The sequence below is a fragment of the Pipra filicauda genome, unplaced genomic scaffold (genome assembly GCF_003945595.2).
Source record: "Pipra filicauda isolate LSUMZ 115617 unplaced genomic scaffold, ASM394559v2 scaffold196_size3971931_pilon, whole genome shotgun sequence".
Classification (NCBI taxonomy): Eukaryota; Metazoa; Chordata; class Aves; order Passeriformes; family Pipridae; genus Pipra; species Pipra filicauda.
Genome location: NW_024104305.1, coordinates 2,376,046 through 2,403,674, shown reverse-complemented (window position 1 = coordinate 2,403,674; position 27,629 = coordinate 2,376,046). Strand labels below are relative to the sequence as shown.

The window sequence follows — 27,629 nt, the reverse complement described above, 5'->3', positions numbered from 1 at the left end:
CAATTTCAGATCTAGCTACTCCAGCTATTTTAAAAAAAGACCACCCAGATCCAGTCTTTTAGTTAATACCCAATTAATGAAGTATTAAAAGCTGGATAACAGTTTATGCCTTAAACAAACAGTGGCAAACCCGTCTTAAAATTTAGATGTCAGCTTTTTAGTTCCCATGAGAGTAGGTTTCAAAATTTGCAGAAATTGAGAAAAATTGTTTAGCATAGCAATATACAACCATTTTAAAAATATTAAAATACCATTTATGTGACATATCCTCATCACTACTCACATTTATTACAAAATAGATTTCCACTACATACCAGTCTCCAAAAAGTTTTTATTTATCATTTCAAAGGAACAGATATTATAAAAATAAACAATTATTTAACATTCAGTTATTTTTATAATTTTCTTTTTCGAAACAGAAAACATATATAGAAAAAAATAATTTTTTGTGATCGTCCCACAAAGTACAAAATTCTGCATTTGTTCTACAGCTGCAGTAAAAATATCTTCAAAACAAGGAAATACAGTCTTGGCAGTCCTGTATACTGCAATGTTCTGTATGCATATTTATGGAAACTTAGTAAGGCCTGAACTGGGAAGGATGGCTATCTGGAGGAGGGGGAGGTGGCAGTGGAGGAGGAGGTGGTAAAAATGGGTATGACGAGTTGTACATGTTTGGGCCTGTCCAATTCATATTCGTATTGGAAAGCGGAGGGGGCAATTGATGCACGTCATTGACAGAACCAAAGCCCGGAGGAGGGCAGGGATACTGCTGCATCACTGCATATTCTTTTCTATAAGGTTGTGGAAACACTGGCAATTCCTGGTGTATCCTCCTGTCTGAAGAGTACAGCTGTGGTGGTCTTACTTGTGGTCTCCAAAACCCTCGAGGGCCTGATGGAGGAGGAAGTGAATGCCTGGCAAACCCTCTGCCACGATATCCCCTTGAATAACTTGAAGCAGGCTGCTGTGTTGACTGGTGAAATCCTTTCTTCTCACCTAAAAAATAAACAAACAAAAAACCCCACAAACACACACAGTTGTAGTATTATTTTGGAAAGATCAAGTTTAGTCCTCATAAATCTTCCAAGTTGAAGTCAAGGAAATTTGAAAAGTATTCTTATCAACAAAAAATACTTAAAACTAATACATAAACAACAAAATAATACTGGCAAGTCTACTGTTTAGTAACTAATTTTGATTGATTAGAGAACACAAAAGGGATGATCCTGAGGGCTGCAAATTCAATCATTAAAAAAGAAATCTCTCTTTCCCTCCAGGCTTTTCATTTGTATAAATGAATCATAGGAACACTCAAATTTTGAGTATTTCAGAAGCTTTCATTTAAACCAAGATTTAAAAGCAACACATTTTAAAGCTAAAGATAACTCAACACTGTATTACCATGAAGGAGTATATGGCTTTCAGTCCTGAGTTGGTATTACACCACAGACACAGGACACGAATGGCTTGAAATTATTCAAGCTCAAATTATTAAAATTAACTTACTCTACCAGTGAAAGGGCAACCTGTACCTTCAGCTAATTAGCTTTCAGCATTCATCTTTTTAAGATTAATTTTTCCCTTTACAGGTCATTGTAAGCATATATTTAAGGTTCATAACAAATGTACTGCTTCTTTATATAAATATAAGAAAAGCTTTAATGGGAAAAAATGAAGAGCACCAAAATATTGCAAATGTTCAAAAAAGAACGTTTAGTCATAGAATTTAAACTGAAACATGAACTCAAAAGGATTTTAGGGCTGGAAGCAACAAGGTATTCAAGGATATACCACCACATAAAATCACTGAAATTTAAACACTTGTGTGAACATAATCCTTGGCACTAGACTACATAGAAACATTTTCATCTCCAAAAGGCTAAGTCTGGAAAGGTACCTGGATACCAAAATTCCTACTAATTTTCATGGGGAATTAGGACTTAAAACTCCTTTGGTACAAGAAGGCCTTTTGGAAGCACTGAAGTGAAAGTACTTGAATGGGTATTTTTGTTCTTTCTTCTCCTAGCAAACACTATAACAATGAGACAACTTTAATATACTCAAGAGTTTTATGAAGACGCAACCAAGTAAATTCCATCTGAGACTGAGTTTTTGTCTCAATTTGTCACATATCCTTGTTATTTAATTCGATAGCCAAAGCAAATTGCACACAATTTCACTTTATATGCCAACAAATCATAACACATCTCCCTTGACAGAGTGTGGCAGTTCTTCCTGTTGTGTTCTCAGTTACAGAACATAACATAGTTCAGTAGCAGCCTCAGCAAGCCCTAGGCAAAGACAGGTCTGCAATAAGCTAGAAGAACAAGGATGTGGTGTAAAACATGCCATATGCTAGATAAACAGAAACCAGGAGGAAAAAACACATCAGCAATGAAGAGAAAGTACAGTACAATTCAGATCCTTCTCTTAAGGGAAAACTTCAAAACCATATGGCAAAAGCCAGTCCAAGGAAGATGGCAGTTTTATTTAAATGATACAAGGGAGGGTCGCACTGGACAAAAAGCATTAAAGGATAGTTACTCATTTGCCAGATCAAGAGAAGAGGATTTGAGTGGGGCACAATGTATATCAGCTTTACAATGGAAGAGCAGCAAACTCACAGGAGTCTGTCCTAGAAAATCTAAGGCAAAACCATGGTGCTTTTTTGTAAGTAAGGACGAGAAAGGAAAATTTGGTTATTGCAAAGAGAACACAGATGCAAGCATACACCTGGAACAGGTATGACAATAGCAGGAGAAAGGAAGGTGCAGAAGGCTATTCATATTATGAAAACCTATACACAGGTTTGTTTATCTAATGACTGCAGGAGGTGAACAGAGAGGTTCTCAGCAAGCTACACCATTAAGTTTTTTTAGGGGAGTATTTATATGCCATAGGAGGAAGAGCTTCCTTTTCAGACAGAGGAATAAATTCCCCATCTAAGACTTGGTCCTCCCCCCTGATTTCCCAAGAAGTGAGTTTCCAAAATTTGCACATGGCCTTCATCTATCTTGCCCTGCACTCAAAGGCTTTAGGTGAACTTGGGGCCAAACAACCCCTGTAATAAGCAAGCTCTAAACTCCAAATGGTACCTGTTCTGTATCCTCACTGTGTCTAACACTGTTCTAAGAGCCCTTGACTCTCTTCTGACAAATGTTCTGCTGCTTCCCTTCCACGGGATTTCTGTTTTAACAGAAAATAACTTTTTTCTTCTAATAAAATACAGAATGTAGTCACAAATTCACAAATATAACTTTGAAAAGCACAGAAATATTGATTAACTGTATGAAAAATCAATCATTAAGATAAATGTAGATGGGCATTCCAAACTCAGTTTGGAAAAATGACAAAAAGCATTCTCCCATAGCATTCACTCACTTGGAATTGTTTCTGATCTGAGTTTTTTCCTTCCTTCACTTTCAGGCTTCTTTTTCTTCTGTTTTGCCTCTCTTTCTTTTTCATCATCACTGAAATCCAAGAGCTGGTCAAAAAAAAAGAAATCAGCTGGCTTCTCAGCACAAGAAATTTCTCATAAGACAATTAATACAAGATTCAGTTAAGCTGTCTAGTTTTCCTTAAAAGAGCAATATTCAAGTACTGAACAAAAAAATTTTGATTGCCTAGGTGTTAGTTAGAAAGGAATTGGGAAACTCTGAAGGAGTTGGCTAGTTACTGCCAAGAAAAGCTTTTTGAAGGGCAAACTGAAGACTGGGTGAATTAAAACATGAATTTTTAAAATAACTAAAAATTAACTTGAAAACCAATACATAACTCAGTACAGCTAAACATCAAAAAAAAAGTCTAGTCTAAAATTGTCACTAAACTGGAATTTTCTGTAGTATATTTAATAACAAAATTCCTGTTAAACTTGCAATAGCAATGTTATTCCAAAGGAATTTTTAGCTTTGAGGAATGTTGCTGTTTACAATAGATTCAATGTCACTGCATTTTCTTCTTATTATACAAGGTTTTGTTACCTTTTACATTTAGAATGAGGAAGCGTTATCAGTGACAGGGAAGAAATCCGTCAGCATTAATTAGTTCCCCAAAAAACAGCTCACTCATATGGCTTAAAGGGGTAGGATTGGTTCCCACCCTTCCCTTCCCAATTCTGAAAGCAGGAGGTTTACTGCTTACAGTATGCACAGAGCATGGGTCTCAAAAACCATGCAGCAGAACACTACTAAAAAAAGCCACATAAAAGTTAATTCTGAATGCAACTATTGCCTCTTCTACATAACTGCATTACATACTTACTCAAAAAAAGCCACAAGGAATACAGCAAGATGATACATACCATAACATAAAATCTTTCACTAACTCCTGCTTTTTCTAAAGACTTCAATACACCATATTCCCGTAGAGCAGAAATAATAAACAGCAATAGGTACCGTTTACTGCTACCTACTTTCCATGTAACATTCCATAAAAGCCGCGTCACAGAAAAATTGCAGTTGTCTGCTCCTGCCAGCCTTGCAGCATACAGATCACACTTTGTCATCCTATGACCCCAAAAACAAGGCTGGAAAAGACTGTACTAGCAAGTTTACAGTTAAGATGGGTTAATTAAGAGCCTGTCAGAAAAGGAATGCTTACCATATAAAGTAGCAAGTAAAAAAAGCCTAATATGGGTTAATTTAACATTCATACAAAAATAAAGCCTCACAGTATCACAAAAAAAACTGACTCCAGTAACTGCACACAGTTTACCATAGGGGCTAGCCAGAAAAGTTATAAATTCAGCTGCAAGCTGAGATGTCTAAAAGAGTCTGACTGTAAGAGACAATTTCAAGCACCACTTGTGTAAAATTTAATCTGCACCCTTGTCAACAGCTATTACCTTCACAGCAAAAGCTACTTTCTATCAACTCATCAGCTGTCACAGTTTGGATAGCCTGGTGTACACTCTGACTGCTAGAACTAACCAAAGATTATTCTAACTGGGGATTACAAGATGTTAGATGTGGATTTTTTCCAAAACAGAGAACACAGACAGATCAGAAAATCAGAACAGCCACAAAAACAAAGATGTCATAAAAAGCAAGCAAGTTTGCCTGCCCATGTTTCACTGATTTTGTTCAAGCCTTCTTCCTTCCTATGGTGAAGTACAGCAAACCTGAAGTTTCCCCTGTACCTCCAGATTCTAACCTGAAGGTAAGAGTATTATAAGTAAAACTAAGAAAAATCATTAAAAAAACCAAACCTTGGAAAAAGCAATTAATCTGTATCAGTAGAAAATCTGACTGTTTCACTGTATTTAGTCAAATTTTAAAGTTTCTTAGGTTCCTACAAACTTAAATTACACATTTACAAGCTATGTCCTGAACAGTTTTTAAAACACGACTAAGAAACAAAAGAGCTCACCATTAGCCAGTAAGCACACTTTGTATCATCACCACTAGAAAACTGTTGAACAAAAGAAAGCTAAGACTAGCCAAAAGCTTCTAAGTACACAGCCTTTCAAAGCTCTACTGATAACATACATACAGTCCAATTCCTAAGCAACACTTCTAATTCTCAAATTATGATTCTCTGTGAGATGATGTCTCACCAAGAAAGGAAAGCAATTTACAGTGAGAACTGACAGACAAGCATTCTTTGAGAAAAAAGTTCATGTCAGAACATCTCTCCTTCAAGCCAGAACACCCAGTCTCAGATAAGGACTGTACTGTCCCTCACGGTATCCTTCTGGATATGTTGTCCAACTGTGGTATGGGCAGGTTCATGGTGCCCTGGTTGAAAAACCGCCTGAAGGACTAGAGGAAGTGAATAAAAAATATACTTTTTCCCCAACTGCAAAAAGCAAGTAAAAAAAGACAGGTAGTACTTTTTACACTTACTATGAGACCTCTCCAAGAAAAGCATGAACTTTTCTTTCAATAAAAAGGTACATCCAACTCCTATCTGCATAAAATAAAAATAAGCCTGCTAATTAGTTACTCTGCATAGAATTTTTTTTACATATAGCTTGTGTAACCAAAAAATTATAAACATAAAAAACCCACTATAGTTACCTCAGGTGGTGGTTCTTGGTCATGCTTCCAAGATGCATCTGAACCTTTCTCCCTAAAAAAAACCAAAAAAAGCAAATAAACAACCCCAAACACAAATCAGACAATCCACATGAAGGAAGGGTAATACTTTCAAGGTATCAGATCTTGTACACCAAGAAGTGTCTGTTTCCAGAGAGGCATTTGTTTCTTAGCATTATATCTAAATAAATGAATAGGCGCCGCGCTCAGAGGGCGGCTGGGTCGCGCCACGCTAAGGAGACACGCTGCTGCTTCTGTTGAGAACGCACGCAGGATCACTCTCGAGGAGAAAAGACAACGCAGAAAGATTCGTGCCTTGCCGATAACATCCAAGGAGTCTTTCTGCTGTGCCTTTTGCAACCGGACTTGTCTATCTCGCATTGGTCTCTTGAGCCACCAACGTGCTTATAGCAAATGTGGGTAGAGCCCTTCCCAAATCTTCATTCACAAAGCCTAGCCATGATGATCTAAATGAATAGTAACGTATATGTCAACTTACTACTTCACTTGAAAAATCTTCCTGCTTTGAGTAATGACTAAGCATCTCATACAGCCAATATTAAGCTTTGATCAATATTCTTTTAACACATCCTTTTGAACCTAAATTGTTTGGAATCTGAATTGAGGCAGTTCACTGCAATGACTGACTGCAAAATTTAAACCTTTTAATTTCACACAGCTTATCTCACTCTCCCAAGGCAGCCTTGCCCATTTCAGCAAAACACAAACCACTTTTCATACTACAAAGAACTTAGTAATCTTCTTTAAGGAACAATATAGTATTTCTTTGACTTCCACAGTCAAGACATTTCTGAAGTAAGATCTGGAAGTCTAACAAAAGGTGACTCAGAGGAATCATGAACATAAGCTTATCTATTTTTAGCAACAAATTGTTTTGCATTCAGTAAGTTTTACACTACACCTTACTTTTCTATAAAGTGTAAGGCTTATTCATAGCACTTCAACTTTGCACAATGCAAGCAGATTGCATTTCAGATTTCAGAAAAAGCTTCAAACTTAATGTTTCTTTCAGATCTTTATCTTGATTCCTTTCATTTTCAAAGTACCATCACAGTTTTCAGTAGCAGTTTTAAAACTTTAAGCCTTTAATACTCCACAATCTGGTGTGCATACCGTCAAACTAATAAAAAGCAGAAAATAAAAATTATTGGTCATCAAATTTACAATCTGCTAAGGTCCAAAAGCCTTCTTGTGAAGCACTGACCAAAGCTCAACTTTTCTACTATCCATGCCATCTTGGTTCCTTCAGACAGACATTACAGCACAGGTCAGAAATCAGAAAATTTTTATCCATTTTTAATGATACCTACTTTGTGAAAAGGCATGTTCAACAAATAGTACCAAATGCCTCATAAGAGCTTAAGAAATTATAGTGACGAAGCCCAGAAATAAAACAGTTTCAGTGAAATGTAACTTTAGGCAAATGATTCAGAAATTATGGGTCATGTCAGACTACACATTGCTCATTTTAATCAAGGCAAGAAGCAATGTCTGATGCACTGCTCAGCTGTGCTAGTAAGAAAGTCTGAAATATCTTGCCTAGTGTTCAATTTTTGCCACGTATGACAATGAAGTACTACCAAAAGACAAATGGTTTCCAAATCTTTTTCCAAAGCATGCAACAGACTAAAACATGAATCTCCCATCTCAGATGCTGAGTACAGTACACAGTTATTGATGCAGCAAGCAGATGACTAAAGTCTGTGCAGTTACCGAGCTAAGCAACAAAGTTTAATAGTGCAAATCAAAGACCAGCTGGCATCAAAATGCTGCAGAAAAACAAACAAGCATCAGAGCAAGAAACTGATCTATTTTTGGCTTCACTGAAAGGAAGAAAATATGCTTGTTGCTCACACAGTAATGAGAAATTAAAAAAAAAAGAAAAAAAAAGAGAGTCCTGCAGGCCTGGCCACACATGCTTGACTAAGGAAAAAATCATTCAGTATGAATATGGGCAGAGTTGTAATGACTGCAGACAACTAACCAACCCAAGTCAGATGAGAAACTGAGAATCCTGACAAACAGAAACTAAGTCACCTTTATGACAAACGATTTTAACCTATATAGATAAAATTATTCATCAATAATTAGAACATTAATATCTAGCTGTCATTTATTATGCTTTATTTCTTTGTCTGTGTCTTTGAATACACTTCCCTTTAAACGGCATCAAGCCCTATTCATATATGCTGCTTTCCTCAGGCAGGCTGGGATGCACAAACACTACTGAGGAATTTCTGAGCATCATACTACACTGGCACTCAAATCCCTCCTCTTTCACAAATTTACAGTAGGTAATTTTTATCTAGAATTTTTATACTCCAACTTTTTAATAGTTTTATTGATAAACAGATTTCAATTCTGGCCTAGTAACATGAACTAAAAATAGTAAATAACAACGAAGTTGTTCAGAATGCCAACACGTTTATTATCAGTTCTGGAACTAAACAAGAATCCAAAGAACAACAATATGTGGACAGTTCAGCTTGCAAAACTGTTTTATGTATATGTGTGTGAGGGGGCATGGGGGAATTATCAATGAAATTTTTTCTGGTTATGATATTTTATGTAACACAGCAGCATAAAAAAAAGTAAACTGAATATATTAAATTCAACAAGAAGCTGAACTTCAGTAATTATAACACTTCGAAAGCTTGCAGTTTACAGCTACTCTCTACTGTTCTGAAAGGCAAAACAGTACAATCTTGTAATTACAACACGGTTGAGAATATCTAAAGGAAATAAACAGTTTAGTATCAATCTCACCCAAGACCAAACTTTAATCCAGTATTTTTAGCTAGATTAAAAAACACATGATAATCAGATTAGAAAAGAAATCAGACTCACTTTTGTAGTTTCTCTGCAAATATATACTGGGTGAAGTCCTCCACTGATGGAGCAAAGTACATGCTATCTTGCACATTAATACCTTTTTCTTTTATATGCTCAGAGTTGTTAAATCTTAACACATAAAAAGGATGTACGACGGGACCAAATATCTCAAATATCTGAAAGAAAAAAAATTAAAATGCTTAAATAAATCACCAAGAATAGATAGCTAATTTCATTGTAGAAAATGTGGCATCAAATAAAGTTCCTTTCATGCTTCAGTTTTATTACCAAAATTTTGTTTGACAGTATACTTCCCCAGCTAATTTCCACATTTGTTATAATGTGGAAAAGTAAGTTCTCACATCCTTAGTAATCCTTCCTTTTGTCAAATCTCTATTCTTCTGTGTCCATTTTTGCTTTCAAATCTCTTACACCTGGAATAATCTCCTGATCATTTTTTCCTCAAAGGTCATCTTTTCAAGATGCCTTTACGTCAGTTACCACTTGTTCCCCAATTCCAGGGAGAGCAGAGAATTCTGCCATGTTGTACAGAACATCCACAATTCAGGCTGAGTTTGTTTCACTCCCATCTAGCATTCAGGGATATTATAGTAGTAACTATTGTAGATGATGGCTTTCCTTTCACAGAAAATATAGAAAATTCAATGCAACACCCCTCTCAGCAAACATTCTTCACTGGCCTTAAACCAGTACAGCAGAGCACAAAGCTATAAACATTCCCCATTTTTCATGACACTTCACTCTAACCTTCGCCTTTATCTGGCAGTAAGAGAGTACAGTCTGTTATTCCAAGACATCATACATCTGAAAGCAACCCCTACCTCTCCACAAGCACCCTCATCTAATACTTGGAATTCACCAGACATTATAATTCTGTAAGGATGCAATGAATTCCAGGTTAGGAATTCTTGAGATTAAAAAAGTAGCTGAATATAGCAAGAGTCAAAAGCATAAAGAAAAACTATATATCAAGGAAACATTATCTTTCGTTTAATCAATTTCAACTCTACTTTTTGGAGCACTAAAGAATACTTTCAATAAAAGGCTTTTACTTTACACACACCTTTCCTGCTGCTTGCCGATCTTCTTTAAAAATTATGCTCTCCTCATTTACTGGAGGTAGGCCTCTCAGTGATTCAATTATTACTAAAATGGAAAGAAAAAGATCAATTAGAACTTTATGTTTCAATAGCATTATTTGTCTACTAAAGTTCATAGCGCTGCAACCAAAAATTCTTGCACACATACGAAACTACTTAAAATCATACATCCCTTCTCCATTGATATATGAATGGCAAAATTTACAATGTTTGCAGAATTATTGTTCTCTGGTGTACAGAAGTAAAAGAGACCAGATGACAGGTACAAAAGAGAAGTCTCAGATATGTGTGTGCAAGATATCTGTTGCATTTACCCAGGATGTTTCATCATTAAATGCATAGCAGAAATAATCTGGGGGTTTTTTGAGTGCAGATGCAGGTATATATTGTGCCTTAGTATTCCAAATCAAATTCTCCTCAGAAAAAAGAACGGAGACTGCTGTTCACTACAGTTTTCCCTACTAAGTCCTAAGAGTCAGAACGAGAACACAAAAGTTGTATGGCAGTTCATTCACAGCAGCAACTGATGATGTTGTTTACGTATGCACATACACAACCTGAAATACATTTCTGCAATTTAACGTCATATAAGTCTCATACTACTAACCAATGACTAATGATGGTATGAATAGTCAGAGCAAGCACGTCATTCTAGTAGCTCAAAATATGAAATCTTAACACTTAGTGGATTTAAACACTTATAAATGAACACAGAGGTATGTTCTTCCTTCGTTAAATACATGATCTGATACACAGGCTTTTTAGGTTTTCCAGATTCTGAGATATAATTCTTATTCTTTACTGAAATCTTTATAGTAGATCACTCACTGCAGACTGATGAACCTGGAAGCTTGCTAAGGAGAACAGCAGAGACTTCTGAGATACATCAAAGAGAATGACAAAGTTCAGAATACTGATTGTTGCGCCAGAACAGTATTTGTTGTTTCCAAATGAGAGCTCAATTTCCCTCACCCGAGATACAAACCTGATATACAGAGGTATCAATCTAGTTTAAAAAAATCAAAAAACCTGGTATACAGAGGTATCAATCTATTTCAAAAATCAAAAAACAACCCCCAATTAGCTGGCAGAGTCCCTAATATGGCCACAAATCAATTGAAATTGAGGCCACTCAGACACCTGTTTACAGAAGAACTGAAAAGAAGCAAAAATATGTAGAATGAGAAGTCATAAAGCAAGGTAGTAAAAGCAGGAAAATAATCACAGATGTCCTGGAGGTTTATGGCATTCTTACGGTTTTAATTCATTATGATTATTAGCTTGTATTCTAACTTTCACCAACAAATCTAAATTCAACACTTCATATATTTTCATTACATAAAGTAGGATGCAGACTGAAGAATTCACCTACTAGTTAGTCAACTGACAGGATTTTAAAAGATTATACTTACCAATGAGGACTAAAATTAAGGACAGTTTTCAAAACTGAAGTCTTTAAAACAGGTTTGTTTATACCTTCACATATTAGACCAAAAATAAGAATAATAGCAACTATGATCCAACTTTTTTCTTAAACTTGTTTTCAAACTACCATTTTAGCTGAAGACAGCCTTCTTGAAGTCCCCGTTATTATCAATAAGCAAGAAAGGGAAGAGTAGAACAAAAAACCTGATTACTACCTTCCATACCCTCAAAGCAGCTTCCTGCAAATGAATGAAATTAAATTTAACTCTAAACTAACACCACTAATAAAAATACTGTAAAAGAATTGCCTGTATTACCTGAAGTCTTTTACGATAGAAGAAAAATTAATAGCAAAGGCTATTTGCTTTCTTTTGTACTCCATTTAACATAAATACTTTAACTTCAAAATTGAATTTAATTTCTAATTTTCATAAGCAAATTGCTTTGAAAGCAGTTCAAGTGAAACAGAACACCTGAAATAGCTTAAATACAAGAATACTATGGCTGTTTTAATAATATCAGCTTCAGCAAAACTTTGATTTCATATACCAAATACTGCGGTTCCATGCAGATCAGAAAAGATCCCTGAATGTCTATTGCCTGCAGTTAAGCTTACATTTATTGTGTATCTCAATCCCTTTAAGTTTACCCTCCAGCACCTATAAATCATGTTAGTCATACTATCCTATGACTGCTGACATGGGCAGCTTTCATTCGGACAAGGTACCAGAAGCGGGATGAATAAAGATAAAAATAAATAAAAAGAACCTGCACCACTAAAGAAACAAGTCCTTTTCCTGTCCTTGTATATTAACAAGCAAGCACTTGGGACTGCATCGTACTGCATCTGTGCTTTCAGTTACACAACTCCTATATGTTCAGAGATAATGCAAATATAGCCCATACCACCGGAAGATTTTCTTAAAAATACAATAATTGTTACCAGATTCAATATAAAAATCATTAAATACACTGTGGAAAAAAGGTTTTCTAATGAAAAAAGTAAACGTGAAAGCCACATAGAAACACAAGCATAGTAGTCCTAGTATCACGTAAGCCAACTAGAAGGTAATTCAACACAAATGTCATTTGCTAGTCTGAGTTCTCATTCAGCAACCCACCAACACCAGAGATCCAACACTGCAGTACTGACACTTTGCAGGAACAGTTAAGTACACAATTAACGCAGAGCTATACAGAAATTATATTAATTAAAACCAAAGCAAATATATATTTCCTACCTAGCTGCTCAATAATGCTGGACACTGTCCCGAAGAGCTTCAGTTCAACGTTATCCGGCAGAATTATTGATAAGTCTTCAACAGGAGGTAGTTCCTGAAAACATCAAGTCAATGTTCAGAATATAATATCACACCAAGACATTCATCACTTCATCACTGCAGCAATTTGACAATTGTGAAAAATCTCCTAGCGTTCCGAAGATTTTATTTAAAAAAATCTAGTTTGATTTGCGTCTCTCAGAATCATCCCAAATGAACTTCTCTTGGGGGAATGCCACTTTTGAGGACACCTTTCCTACAGAGACACTTCTCTACATATTTCCATCACAACTGAAGTAGAAGCCAATTTTATTTAACCCGAGAAAGCCAACAACTGACAGGCATTTCATTCAATTTTTTGAACTTTCAAGTTAGATAAATTTAGCTCAATGTACAACACAAGGATTAATCAGTAATCAAAAAATAAGACAACTTGCAATTATATTCAATGCATGGTAGAAGAAAAATGTACACAGCAAGAGACAATACAGCATGAAATACAAGAGATGTGTATCATCGGATTTGGCAAAACAGTTATCTGTCCATTTATATCATGATTTGGACCATTACAGAAGATGTAAAGATCAAAACAACCTATACAAAGAAAATTAATTTTAGCTAAAAGTTGCATTTGTTACCAGAGGATAATCAGAGAACACTTTCAGGAAAAAAAAAAAAGAGCCTAACTTCAGATACAAAAACGAGTACTACACAATATTCAAATTAAACTTTTCCCTCAAATGTAAGGATCAAAATCTACTATCAAAGGCTGATTAACACTGAACTCATCATCTAACTCTGACTTACTCATAAACTAAGATGTGTATGTATATACTATACTGCTGTGAATTCAATATGAACTATATAGAATACAAAGCAACTAGAGTAAGTATTATTTTCAAATTCAACATCTTGTGAATTCAGAGGTAGAGTCCTAATCTTAGCACTAAATTGCACTTTCAAAGGCCACTACCAGAAACAGAATCCCACTCAAAGAGAAGAATCCTAATCTGTTTTATCAAAACTTCACCTAATAATCTTCACTCTAACAAAAGTGCTTGACAAAGGTATATAGAGCAACTCAAAGATAAATAAGGCCAACATTTTCCCAGATGTTATAGTACATAATTAAGATCCGGACATGTATTCACATAGAAACACCACAACCTTCTACATGCCAGTGAGTTTTCCAACATTAAGTCAATTTCACTGCTAAGACTCAACTGAGTCACTTTTGTGAAAGCAATTCAAAGGCCGAAGACAAGCAGAAAGGAAGTTATAATTTTGATCCTAAATCTCAACATGGTAAACTGTACCTTCTGCCATACTATACGCAATATCTGCCAATCCTATACTTCAAAGCAAGAGGTTTCTGAAATAGTTCCTTAATATATGCACCCAAAAAATAAGACATTTTAAGTTATTAACTGTGGTGGTTTTGGCTGGGGTAAAGTCATTTTTCTTCACAGTAGCTGGTATGGGGCTGTGTTCTGGATTTGTGCTGGAAACAGTGCTGGTAATACAGAAATGGTATTGCTGAGCAGTGCTCACACAGCATAAAGGTCTTTTCTGCTTCTCACACCACCCCATCAGCAAGGAGGCTGGGGGTATAAAAGAGATGGGAGGGGACACAGCCAGGACAGCTGACTCGCAGTGACCAAAGGGATATTCCATACTATATGGCATCATGCTCAGAATATAAAGCTGGGGGAAGAAGGAGGAAGAGGACATTTGGAGTGATGGCGTTTGTACACCCAAGTAACTGCTGCATGGGATGGAGTCCAGCTTTCCTGGGCATGGCTGAGCACCTCCCTGTCCATGGGAAGTGGTGAATTAATTTCTTGTTTTGCTTTGTTTGTGTGTGTGCCTTTTTCTTTACATATTAAACTGTCTCTAGCTCAGCCCAAGAGTTTTCTTTTTTACTCTTTTGATTCTATCCCCCATCTTGACGTAGTAGGAGTGACTGAAAAATAGATACTTTAGCTTGGCTTAGTAGGAGAAGGTTTAAAAGATATCACATCGTACTTACGTCAATAGGTAATTCATCTTTTGTTTTAACACAGTAAGATCTGTTACCCTTCTCATCTGGATGATCGTCTTCATCAGATACTAGTGAAGATATAGAGGAGGATGTAGTTGATGAACTATCTGAATCTGTATCACTGAATAAAACAAAGATGGGAGTTAGAATACTGACTTCTCAAAGTCACTGCTCTTGTACAATCCCAACATTAGAATAACGCTAAGTGAAAGGCAAGAAAATACTTATTGTAAGCAATGCATTCTGCAAGATGAAGGGGAAAAAAATTCTAATTTTTGCAAATAAAAGGGATGAGTTTCATAATTCATGGCCTGCCCAAATCCCCTAGTACATATTCACACAGATTAGTAATTCAGTATTTCACACTGATATATGAGTAAGAGATGTTTATTTTCTTAGACTCGTTATATTTCAAGTAAAGAGCTCAGTAAGAAACCAGTCCTTATTCATGTCAACATGTTGCTTTTAGCAGAGATAAATAAAATAAAAAAAATGCTCCCCTCTACATTCTTGTAATACCACAGTCTCCTTCACAAGTAAATGGACAGCTTTCAATTATCTGTTGTTGCGTTCTTTAGTCCAAAAAATGCTCATAGTAATTACAAAAAAATAAGAGCACCTTCCCAAATAAACCTTTTGAAAAAGCCAAATATGGGCCTCCTGGAACGAAATCTATATAGCAGAAAGAAAAAAAAATCATGGGGAAAAAAAAAAATCAGTCAGACTACCAGAGACCAATCAGGGAAAGGAGTTAAAAAAAAAGGCAAACCAAAGGTTAAGATACATTCAGTTAAGTTAAAGCTATCAAAATTTTACCTTTAATGTTCATCAGTGCAGCAGGTTCTCAAAGTAAAAAACAGTACATATAGGTGAAGCCCCTGGAAGTCAGGAATTTCACTCTCCATCACTTAATGATATTCAAGTAAAACTATGAACCAACTAAAGTCAAAGTTTAACCAATTAATTATTAATGAAGTTTTGTATCTTTAAGAGGAGATTTTTAAGAGTTTACTTCAGCTTCCATTAGTTAAAAGGAGCACATACCAACCTTGCTGTACTGGCCCAAGAAGGAAACACGAAACTCACTGAAACTGTCAAAGTGTGCAGGCTTCTAACACTGCAACAGAGCCCACACCTAACTAAAGTTACCTCTCATCAAATGTACTGAACATCGAAGCACTGACACAAGCAGAAGACGGAATGTTTTATAAAAAAATCATACAGACTGAGAATCAGTTTTTGCAATGAGATGCCAACATTAGAGCACGAGGTCCGGTCGGCAGACTCTTCACCTGAAATCCTACGTTCAGGCTCTTTCAGCAGTAACACTGCAGGTGTTGCCCCCAGTGCCGCAGGAGCGCTCCGTAAGGCGCACGTCCAGCCAGGGACTCGCACGGGCACGGGCGGCCCAAGGCGCTCCACAGGCCGCCACTTAAACTCACGTTTCCATTAAATCAAACACCCTTACAGGCACTGTTCTGGAGTCCTGATGCATCAGTACGTCTCCCAGCAAAATATAATAGAAAATGCCGTCTTTAACGGGAAAGGCAGCGCTACAGACGCTGAAACACGGGGGAGGGGGGAGGGCTCGGACACCGGGCTCTGGAGCGCTCAGACACAGTACCAGCGGCCTGGCGTAAAAGAGCGAGGAGCGACCCGCGGGGAGCTCCAGGGCTGAACCCACCTGTCCGAGTCCGAGGAGGGCCCAGCGGCAGCGGGTGTGCTGAGCCGAGTGGGCGACGGCCAGCGGGGCGCTCCCGCAGGTGACGGCGAGCGGGGCGCTCCCGCAGGTGACGGCGAGCGGGGCGCTCCTGTGGCCGGGGACAGCGGGGCCTGGGCTTCCCCACCGCCCTCCGGAGGGGCCGGTGCGTCCTCCGTGCCCGCCGGCCGCTCCCCGCCCGGCGCCGTGCCGGCGGTGCCGGGCTCGAACGCCAGGCTCTCCAGCTTCTCCACGACCTCCAGCTGCGCCTCCATCGCGGCGCCCGCGCCACGCGCACCGGCCGCCCCACGCGGACCGCGGCCCCGCCCCCGCCGCGCGCCACTTCCGCCCGCGCGTGCGTCAAGGGCTGAGGGGAGGGGCGGCGAGTGGGGGGTGTGGTCGTTGTTGTTGAAGTCGTGTGTTAATGGTCGGTGAGCTCTGTGGTTGATTTAAGCTGAACGCCGAAGTTTTGTGGTTACGAGGCTTGCTTGAAAGACAAAGCTAGAGGTCATAGCTGCTCTTCGTTGAGGACCTCCTGGGTTGGATTAGTTTTGGTATTTTACAAGTGTGCTGAAGATTCATGTAATTAAAGCTAAAAGAATAAAAATTAAAAGCTGTATAATACCAAATTACTATAGTAATAGTAATTTGTAGTACCCTGATAGCGACGACATAATAATAGTTACTGTATAATATGTGGTGAACCTATAATAATGCCAAGATCTCCAAAATCTAACCACATCATTCACCTAGACATAAATGTCCGTTTATGTTCTATGTTCACCATAAATACGGGATCCAGCATACATAGTGTCTTGTCCTGTAGGAGGGAAGGGAGGAATTCCCCCTGTCATTCCCCAACCTCTGCGTGTTGGCAGTCTTAAAAGTTCTTCATGAGAGTAACACAGGAGAAAAAACACCATGTCTTCTCTTGAACATGACTTATCCATGGGAAATCCCAAAAGATATACAAAAGACAAGCACCATCAGGAGGTGACTGTGATGGTGAGCCTACAAACTAGCTTCTTTAACCCAGACTCCAAAGTGCAACCTGACAACTGTGCTCCTGTGCCAACACTGTGTCCCTGACCACCACAGAGCTTCGCCAGACTGTCCTTTAGACAGGCTTCCAAATGAAGAGCTAGGCTGTCTTCACTACCAGGCAACAACAGTGAGCAGCAGCATGCAGTATAGGCCTGACGGGGAACCCCATAAATAAATACATGAAAAAGTTACATGGTATAATGCTGAAAGTGCCAAAGAACTTGAATATCTGATGAGATCAGAGGAGAGAATGATATGTTTTCCATATAATAAACTTCCCCTTCAGCTCTGAGAGAACCATGTGCCCCACAGCTCAAAGGTCACTCAAAACATTTCATTCTTGTCCGGAATGTCCAGACTATGTTGAACAAACAATCACAAGTGCTTCACTAGTACCTCACACAGGCTGAAGGGAGCATCTGAAGGCCAAAGGTGTCGTTCTCTGGTTATTCCATTCTTCATTTCCAACGTGACACAGCAGATGCAACCAGCAGAATTTATTTAGTAGGAAAATTATACATATCCAAATATGTATATAATAGAATTCATCAGTATATTTTTACAGTTATCTACAATTATGTATAGGTCAAGCAGAATGGGCACATTATGGGCATTTGGTTGCTTTTGTATTGTCATAAGTGAGGAGCCTGTATAGGCTGTATGTGTAAACAGCAGCAGTAAACACTTACTGCACAGTTACATGGAACACCTTGGTTAGGAATCATCTTCTCTCCAGTGATGGCATTGGGATCCTGAAGTGAGGGTACATGGGAAGCGTGGTCTGAATATTACTACCCTGTACTGCAAGCTCTTTAACAAAAGGGATATTTAGCAATTCATGCAATTAAGTGTCGGCAACAACTAGATGTCAATTGCACAGAGATTAAAGATTGTATGATCATAAAAGTGGTTAATATTGAATCTCATTGGCAAATGTATTTTAATCTCTAGTGAAGTGACAGAAATTATAAATATATTCAACTAAAGAATGAGTAGAGGGAGAATCCTGCTAAAACCCAGTCGTGCAAAAACAGATTGTGAAAACCCAGGTTTCATTTTAAAACTAAGCAAGGAGAGTTTATTTTTAGTAAGTATTTTATTAGGGTTTTATTAGGGGTTTTTTTGGTCAGAGTTGGGACTTGAGATATACCTGAAATGTACCACAATATAAGGTCTGTGAGTTTCTGTGAGAAAGTTAATCACTGTGATGGGGAGAGAATAATTTCCCCAAAGCAGACAAAGTCCTTATGTCTGCCAAATCCTTTCCTAACAAATGGTAGAATAATTGATGCCATAACGTAGGATGGATTAGTTGAATGAAAATTAATTCTACTTGCTAAATATAAGTCTCTTATAAATGTAAAAGCGTATTCAACTCCCTACCTTGCACTTATGTAAGTAAAATTCTTCAGCTGTCTCTTGAATCATGTCTTCCATGCTTTTTAAAGGATTTTTGTGTTTTGTAGCTGTACTGCAGCACCTAGATTGTGTTTTGACAGTTTCCTCTGTGTTTGTGCAGAACTGGCAGCATCTTTCAAACAAAAAGATATTTTGTTTCATCTGAATACTGTAGCTTAGCCTTTAACATATAAGATAACATTTCTCTTAGAATGAGGATATTGAAAGGCTTGATGCATAGTAAACGTTGTCATCTATTCAGCCAGGGCATTTGTAAGTAATCTGCAACGTAACAACACAGGCACGAAGATGTTCTAGAAAAGGAAAAGAATCATTTCATAGATCAACACTTGAATCACAGTAGTTTCAGTGCGTGTTTTCACAGTCTGAGCTGGTAAGAAATGTCACTGCTGGGACTGGAATCCAGGTCATCTGTCAAGGCTAGGATAAAAGTGATTGTAAGCCTGTTTTCTGCCTCCAATTCTTTGATGAAGCTCTCTGGAGTTGTTATTTTCTACATTTATTTTTTCTATTCCTGCTGCTAAGACAGGTGTGTATAATTGTTCCCATAGTACCTTTAAAGCTGAAATGGTAGCACTCAAACTATTATTGCAATGCTTTATTGAACTTCTTTGGATGCAATAAAGGAATCTGTTGAGAAACAGTTTCGTCATGATATCTCTCCTGAACTTGAATGTGGAAAATCGCTTGGGGATTTCAGTGTGCTGCTTAAATTATGTTTTTAGAGGAAAAGGCATGAATAAAAAAGGAAGTCTTGTTTCTTAATATATTTGAATTATGAAAACAAATACTATTGTGACATTTATATGTCACAGTATTTTCATTTATATTGTGCTTTCTAAACACCTGGTAGAGCTTAACTGCAAGTAGGTCCAATTTGAGTCTCAGACTTGGACAATGGATTATATTTAAAGGATTTAGCAGCACTTAATCATTGAATAATTTAACATTTACAAAGGGATTCAATGGGATTAACTACAGTCACAACAGTGACTTAATTATGGATCTGAAATGGCAACATTCATAGTATGCTTGCTATGGGGTATTTAAATCAATTCATACATACACGCACATGGACACAAAGATAGATAGATAGATAGATAGATAGATAGATAGATAGATAGATAGATAGATAGATAGATGGATAGATAGATAGATAGATAGAAAAACATATCTAAATATGCAAAGGTATAACTGTTAAATCTTCTTGAGTCCCATGAAATACTGTTGTGGTTTAACCTCACCTAGCAACAAAGTACCATGCATCTGCTCACTCACTCCCTTTCCACCCTGGCCCTCATGTAATGGGGAGGAGAATCTGTAAAGAAAAGGAAAAAATCGTAGGTTGAGATAAGATAAAAAAACCAAAGTGATGCGCAGTACAATTTCTTCCCCCCTGCTGACTGATGCCCATCCTGTCCCAAAACAGTGATCAGCCCCTTCCAGCTAAACTCCACCAGTTCGTAAACTGGGCTTGGCACTATATGCTACAGAATACCCCTTTGGCCAGGTCAGGTCATCTGTCCCAGCTATGCTCCCTCACGGCTTCTTGTGTACCTCCTCACTGGCAGAGCATGAGACACTGAAAAGTCCTTGATTTAGGGTAAGGGCTACTGAGCAACGACCAAAACATCAGTGTGTTATCAACATTATTGTCATAGTCAATCCAAAACACAGCACTGTGCTAGCTACTAGGAAAATAAACTCTGTTCCAGCCAAAACCAGGACAAATAGACACTTTAAATGTCCTAGCATTTCTCAACAGTCAAGGGTCAAGCCTCAAGAATATCGGCCCAGGCATTGTCATCAGCTTCCGGGGATGATTCTCCGATGATCGCAAACTTGAGAGTTCATGAGCTCTGAGAGGGAGATGCTGGCTGCAGTCTAGGAGAGCTCAAAGGGCCTCCCTTAGGACAAATATTTATAGGGTTGCAAGATGATTAGCTTTGGTCGTCAGTTTGTTTCTATCCTGGTTGCAATCCAAGTCAGTAATTACTGGAATTTTTCAAAAGTCCAGTAACGGTTGTACCATTCCACTGAGACTACAATTCATTTAAGGAGTATTCAGTATTGCCTGAGGTTCTCAGGCAATGACTGAATATCTCCCGTTCCTGTCCTTTGTCAGGCAACAAGAGTTCCTGGTACGGACAGTGTCACCCTCAGCCATGCAAGAGTTCCTGCTATGGTCAAGGGGTGCTTCACCAGTCAACTCATTACACAAAGGCCGAGGCCTAACAAGAATTCCTTTGCCTGAAGCTCGCAAACGTTGTCCTGATTTTCAAGAAGGGCAAGAAGGAGGACCCTGGAAACTACAGACTTGTCAGTCTCACTTCAGTGACTGGTAAAACTATGGAGAAGATTATTCTGGGGGGTATTGAAAAACACCTGAAGGACAATGCAGTCATGCATGGATCACAACCAGTACAGCTTCAGGAGGAGAAAGTCCTGCTTGACAAACTTGTTTTCCATTTATGAGAAGGTAACCCCCCCAACTGACCAAGGAAAGAAAGTTGATGTAATCTTTTTTGATATCAGTAAAGCTTTCAATACTGTCTCTCACAGAATCCTTCTGGACAAACTGTCCAGCACACAGCTGGATAAACATATCGTGTTGTGGGTGAGCAATTTGGCTCATGGGTTGGGTGCAAAAGGTTGTAATAAATGGGGTAACATCAGGCTGTCTACTGGTCACTAGTGGGATTCTGCAGAGTTCCATCTTAGGGTCAGTGCTCTTCAATGTCTTCATAAACATTTCAGACCCAGGACTCGAAGGTATGCTAAGTTTGCCTGCGATACTAAACTGGGAGGAACCACTGACTCCCTCAAAGTCAGAGAGGTCCTGCAGAGATACCCAGACAAATTAGAGGGCTGGGCAATCACCAGCCATATGAAGTTTAAGAAAGACAAGTGCTGGATTCTGCACCTGGGATGGGGCAACCCTGTATGTACGTACAGACTGGGGAACAAGAAGCTGGAGAGCAGCGCCATGAAAAGGAATTTGGGGGTCCAGGCCAGTGGAAAGAGCCCTGGCAGCCAGGAGGGCCAACCATGTCCTGGGGGACATCAGGCAAAGCATCACTAGCCAGTCAAGGCTGGTGATTGTCCTGCTCTGCTCTGCACTGGTGCAGCCTCACCTTGAATATTGTGTGCAGTTTTGGGCACTGCAATACAAGAAAGATATGAAGCTACTAGCCCTCCAAAGGAGGGCTACAAAGATGCTGAAGGGCCTTGAGGGGAAACCTTATAAGAAGCAGCTGAGATTCAGCCTGGAGAAGAGTAGTCTGATGGGAGACCTCATCACAGTCTGTAGCTTCCTTGTGAGGGGAAGCAGAGGGGCAAGCACTGATCCCTTGTCTCTAATGACTAGTGACAGGACTCAAGGGAATGGCATGAAGCTGTGTCAGGAGAGGTTTAGGCTGGATATTAGGAAATGGTTCTAGAGAGTGCTTGGCCACTGGAACAGGCTCCCCAGGGAAGTGGTCGCAGCATCAAGCCTGTCAGAGTTCAAGAAGCATCTGGACAATGGCCTCAGGCACATGGTGTGATTCTTCGGGCTGTCCTATGCAGGGCCAGGAGCTGGACTCAATGATCCATGTGTGTCCCTTCTAACTCAGGTCGTTCTGTGGTTCTATGAGATCTTAGAGTGGCCGAGAGGAGGAAGGGGAGTTGTACTGCAATAGGAACACTATGAGCTTAAATTTGCAACAGTAGTTTTGAAACTACTGCTCCTATCTCAGAGCATTTTTTTTCACTCATCGGCTGAACTATTGGAAGCTACGGTATTCGTGGTCAGGAGCAGTGGCAGGCAGAGGAAACCAGATGAACAGAATTTTCTATATCACCATTGCTAGTCATATTTCGTTCCACCCAGATGAATCAGTATTGTAGCTTGCACAGCTGAGATGTCTGGTACTGAAACAAGATTAAAATAGCTACAGTACAGAATGTTTTACTCATTTCAAAGCTTCAAATTATTTTACAGAGTTAAATTACACAAATTTCATAGTTCTTTCTTTGTAGAAAGAGTTGGGCAGTTTATAACTAGATGAGAAGAAAAAATATGACTTATAGGAAAAAAAACTTTTTCCCCAAAATACATTTCTAAATATGGAAAAAATATATAACTTTTATCCTTTAGTACCATATTCTTATTTTACTTTATTTATCAAAAAATAGCCAGTAATTTTGATGGTTGAGCTGCCCACAGACAATTTCATTAATAGCAATCCAAATCCCTTCACAGATCTATGAACAGATTCACCTCCAATTATTCTAAGGGTTTCTGTGGTTCATTTACTAATTCATTTATTGGAGTCTATTACATTCTTTTTCTAGTTGATTTCAGTCCAATATTTTGAGTAATGCTAATATAACCCTAATTTGGTTAGTTACAAAACCAACTGGATCCAAGCTGCACCTAAAAATGTGATTTATTCTGGTATGTACAAACACCTCAGAAATTTCAACTGTTTGCACAGCTGAAGTCAGTGTGTTGGAGTTTGTAGGGAGTCACATTTGGAGAGAGTGATATGCTCTGGAAAACTGATTGTGGCTTCCCTCTAATGACCTGTTTATAAGAAATAGAACAAGTTTCAGCAAACTGATTGTTTATCTGATTATCATGGTTCAGGCATGTCTCCCCCAACCTTGAGTGAAGTTTTTGTGGCTATCGGAGGACTTTACCAACTGTCTGAAGTCTGGAAGACCTTTATTTCCATCCCGACACATGCTCTCAACCAATCCATCTCGTTTTGGCTGCAGAGCCTAGCATTCTTCCCATGCTTGCAATAATGTTTTGGGTAGACAGGCACTCATTAAAATGTCAATATATGACAGGCAATAGGCACAAAATCCATGAAATTATTAAAGATTGTAATTTTAAATCCACTTATGTCATAATTGAATCTAAAATATCTTTCTCCCTTTATTCAGGTGTTTTGCTGTAGATTTCTGCACACTTGACATCTCAGACTGCATTTCTTACATTGTACTTTCATAACCTTAGTGCAGCATAAACTGGCACTGCCAGAAAAACAAGCAATTTTACCCTTTCCCCAGTTCTTATTTTCTGTCCTGTTCTTTGTGCCAGCATTACTGTCCTTGCAGACATAAGTAAAACTGAAAGTTTTACCTCCTCCCAGTCATGAGGAAGAACTAGTTGGTTTGTGTTGGGTTTTTTTTGCAAAAGATCAGTGTTAAGAAACAGAATAACAGAAGCACTATAAAAAATTCTTAAGAAGTCCCTTTGAAACAAAAACTGGTTTGTGTGGAAAACAGACACTTCTTTGGAGTTTGAAGAAAGCAGTCTAGCATAAGATATCAAGAAGATACAGGAGACCAGCAGGTGAGAAAGTTGCATATTTAGACTCATTGTTGAATAGCTTCTGGGAAATCATTATGTCCTCAAGAATTTTAATACTCATTTGGCCTTCACAGTTCTTTTGGTGCTCAGGGAGTTCGTTCCACAAAATACACTGGGTTTTTTCATCTGTTTGGTTGGAATGTGTTAATCTTTGCATTGCATTCAGATTTAACCACAGGGAATCAATGTACACTTGACCTTTGACTCAATTATAGTTCCCTGTATCTAAGAAACCCCCACACTAGCAAAAAAATCCTCAACACTTAAACTTTACAAAAAAATAAAAATATTTTATTTTTTGCTAGGCTTGTCTGCCTAGCAAAAATGACTACTGAAAGCACATTGCCTTAGTGCTCAACTCTTGTCATAAATTCCTCACTGACAGGTAAGACCTGCATCATGCCATGTCTCTCGAAACCTAAAAGTCAGTTGCAAACCTCACAAGTAAAACTATGTCTGTGGAAAAAAGTAATTTTGAAAACCCACCTGATGAAATATTCTCTTATTCTTGAGAGAAATTTCAGTGACTATGAGCTCAGTGTCTTCAGAAAAAACTGAAAATCTTGTAAATGGAATCTTCTTCTCATAATGTCACCAGTAAGATACAGACACAGTTGAGATAGATCACTTACTCAATGATTATTCTGAAATTAGTCATCAGAAAGAGAAAAAGAACAACATTTTACATCACATACACGAGTTGTACTCAATGTGCCAAAATGATCTAAAGAAAGTGGAAATAGAAACTAAAATGAATACATATTACACAGGACTTTCTAAAATTCTTTGCCTCTGCTTTCCTCCTAACTTCCAGTTTCCCATCCATGAAATAAGTGTTTCATGCAGTCCCTCCGCCTGTCCCAGGAGTTCTCTTATCATACCATGTTTCTTTCCTTTTCTGTCTTGTTTGTTTGACTTAATTCCTTTTTTTTTTTTTTTGGTAGTAATTTATTGTTGTTGATAGGCTCTTTGAGAACCAAGGACAAGAGTCATGGAAGAGACATGACTCATCATATCCAGTCTCCTGCAATCTCAGATAATCATGTGAATCATGTTTGGTCCAGAAGGACTAGAAAAACATCCACTCTCCACATCACAAAATGAAAAATATTTCTTTTTGTTTGATGAACTGTACAATAAGATGAAAATCAATGCTACTACAGTGCTTCAGAAAGAAATGATCAAAACCTTATGAAATGGTCAAAACCTTTCTCCCTGTAGCACTGAGTGGCCATTTGTTACAGAAATTTCCTTAGTAAGACAAAGGGAGAAGTACTGTGCAAATGGGATCAACAGTGCCAATATCAAGTCTCCACTTATTTAAGCCAGTAAAAAGTACTAGTAGTTATTCCTATTATTCCTATTATTCCTACTTCTATTATTATTATTGTTGTTATTATTATTTTTTATTATTATTATTATTATTTGGATCATGTGTCCTGAAACTCTGTGAGAACTTCTTAATTCAGATCTCTGGTCTATTGCTGATTAATTTTTGGAAGTGAGTTTTGAATATGTAGAAGAGCTGAACTGCTTAGCCTGCCTGTGACTTGTCAGCTTGAATGAGAATGGACATATATGGACATGGATAATACAAGAAAACTTCATCTATTGTCAAAAGAGATCTGGAGAGCAACAAAGTGACAAAATTGGCTACCCTTTACACTAATAAGGTTAGTAAAGGTAAGGATGACTGTGAAGAATTGCAGAAGAACATTGAAAGACTGAGTGGTTGGGTGATAAAAAGGCAGGAAAATTTCAGAATCAAAATTTATAAAATCCTACATATGAGACAGAACAGTCCTAATTTAAAATATATTCTTGCATGTTTACTACAAGTCTTGAAAGACACCTTAGGATTATAATAACAAGTCTATGAAAGTGTTAGCTGAATAAGAATAAAAAAAAATAAAAAGGAAAAAAGAGAAAAGGCAAAAAAAAGGACAAAAAAAAGGAAAAGAGAAAGACAAAGACAGAAGGAGAAAAATAAACAAAGAAAAAAACCAGAAAAAATATTATACTGCAGAATAAATCGATTGTGCTTCTGCATTTTGAATACCATCTGTAATCCCTCATGTCAGAACGGATGTAGTAGAACTGGAACAAGTGTAGGGAAGATTCTGTACTAAAAAAACAACCTCCTTCAGTCTGCAAAAAGACAATCCAAATGTACTGTCAGAGAGATTTATGAGGGATATGAACAGGAAACAACTCTTGGCAATAGCAAGAGGCTTAAAACAATTACATTAAAACATTAAAACCTTCATGAGGCAGCTCAAAATGAAAAAAAAAAGAAAGATGGTCCTTCACACAATATATAAGATTGAGCTGACATTCCTGTCCACATAATGTTTTAGATACCATACATTTCTATTAATTGTAAAGATAACGTCACTGCCTCAGAAAATTTCTTACACCCAGATTGCTGCAGGCTAGAGACACCTACGCTAATTTTGTTAATTACGTTTTTCCTTCAGATAAGCACCATCATCTATTGCTGCAGACAGAATATTCAGCTAGATGTGTCTTTGACCTAAACAAGCAGAGATGTTTTTGTCTTTCGTCAGAGCAGTAGTTCCTGATGCCTGGTTCCCCTGAGACATCCTAACACCCAGGACTTCTGAAACAATGGCTACTGCACAGAACCCTGCCTGATCTGCTTGGGTGCGCTACGTCATATACAGAAGGGATGCTCTGATTTATTGTACGCACTCAGAGACTTATCAGTCAGTTTATTGTGCACAATTGGCTTGACACTGCCTAAGAGACGGACATAATACATGTGCCTGCATGGTGTATTTACTCTTAATTCTGTGCAGAAATTCCTGAGACACATACAGGAATCTTAGCCACCAACAAAAATAAATTAATTCTTTTAAGAAATTGTTCACTTTTCCTAGACAAAAGGTTAATTTCAATTACACTATGGCACTCAAAGCACAAAACAATTTTATTGAAAAAAGGAATGTAGCATCTGCATTCCATGTTGTATTTTAATTATGATATTTAGTGGATTCTCACAATAAAAAAAAAATGTGCTACAAGACATATCATCCAGTACATTCAGGTTGGATTTCAGTTTATTGTGGGAATTATTGTATATCCCTTAATAATCTTATTTCTTTTATCATTTGGATTAATTAAATTATCTCAAAATTCCATTTGTCTGTCGATATCTGAGGTTTGCTTTTTGAATTTTGGAGATATGCCATAAACAAATTGGTTTTGCTGTTCAAGATGGATTCAGAGAAAACTGGAGAAGTATCGGGTTCTTTATTGATTAAGCTAAGAAAAAAGGTCATATGCTGTAAAAGTTAAAATTGATCAGATTTGTCCTCATTTACCAT

At 37.8% G+C, this 27,629-nt stretch overlaps 2 protein-coding genes across 3 annotated transcripts in view; both read right to left on the bottom strand.

Moving 5' to 3' along the window:
* Positions 1–392: 392 nt before the first annotated feature.
* NAF1 (nuclear assembly factor 1 ribonucleoprotein) lies at positions 393–16,799 on the bottom strand. The gene is made up of 8 exons (XM_027745782.2): positions 16,443–16,799; positions 14,747–14,879; positions 12,679–12,772; positions 9,976–10,058; positions 8,907–9,067; positions 6,021–6,072; positions 3,385–3,487; positions 393–999 (listed from the first exon to the last, which is right to left on the bottom strand). The coding sequence occupies exons 1-8, from the start codon at positions 16,730–16,732 to the stop codon at positions 578–580; spliced, it is 1,338 nt and encodes a 445-aa protein (XP_027601583.2). The 5' UTR covers positions 16,733–16,799; the 3' UTR covers positions 393–577.
* A 59-nt stretch (positions 16,800–16,858) lies between these two features.
* Positions 16,859–27,629, bottom strand: part of NPY1R (neuropeptide Y receptor Y1) — a 44,314-nt gene continuing 33,543 nt past the window's right edge. The window contains exons 3-4 of one of the 2 annotated variants that reach the window (XR_005563241.1): positions 24,769–24,926; positions 16,859–20,238 (exon numbers count right to left, since the gene is read on the bottom strand). Coding sequence is in view for 1 of the 2 variants with exons in the window: in XM_039380449.1 (XP_039236383.1) it covers positions 24,922–24,926 (5 nt within the window). In the remaining variant the exon portion in view is untranslated. Of the gene's footprint in view, positions 20,239–24,628; positions 24,927–27,629 lie in introns of those variants that run through there. The other variant, XM_039380449.1, reaches the window with a different exon arrangement.

Coding starts and splice junctions, on each gene's coding strand:
- NAF1 (XM_027745782.2), bottom strand. CDS start 16,732: ATGGAGGCGCAGCTGGAGGTCGTGGAGAAGCTGGAGAGCCTGGCGTTC. Junction 9,068..9,975: donor ATCGGCAAGCAGCAGGAAAG/GTGTGTGTAAAG, acceptor TTTTTCTTTCAG/ATATTTGAGATATTTGGTCC. Junction 6,073..8,906: donor TTTGCAGAGAAACTACAAAA/GTGAGTCTGATT, acceptor GGTTTTTTTTAG/GGAGAAAGGTTCAGATGCAT.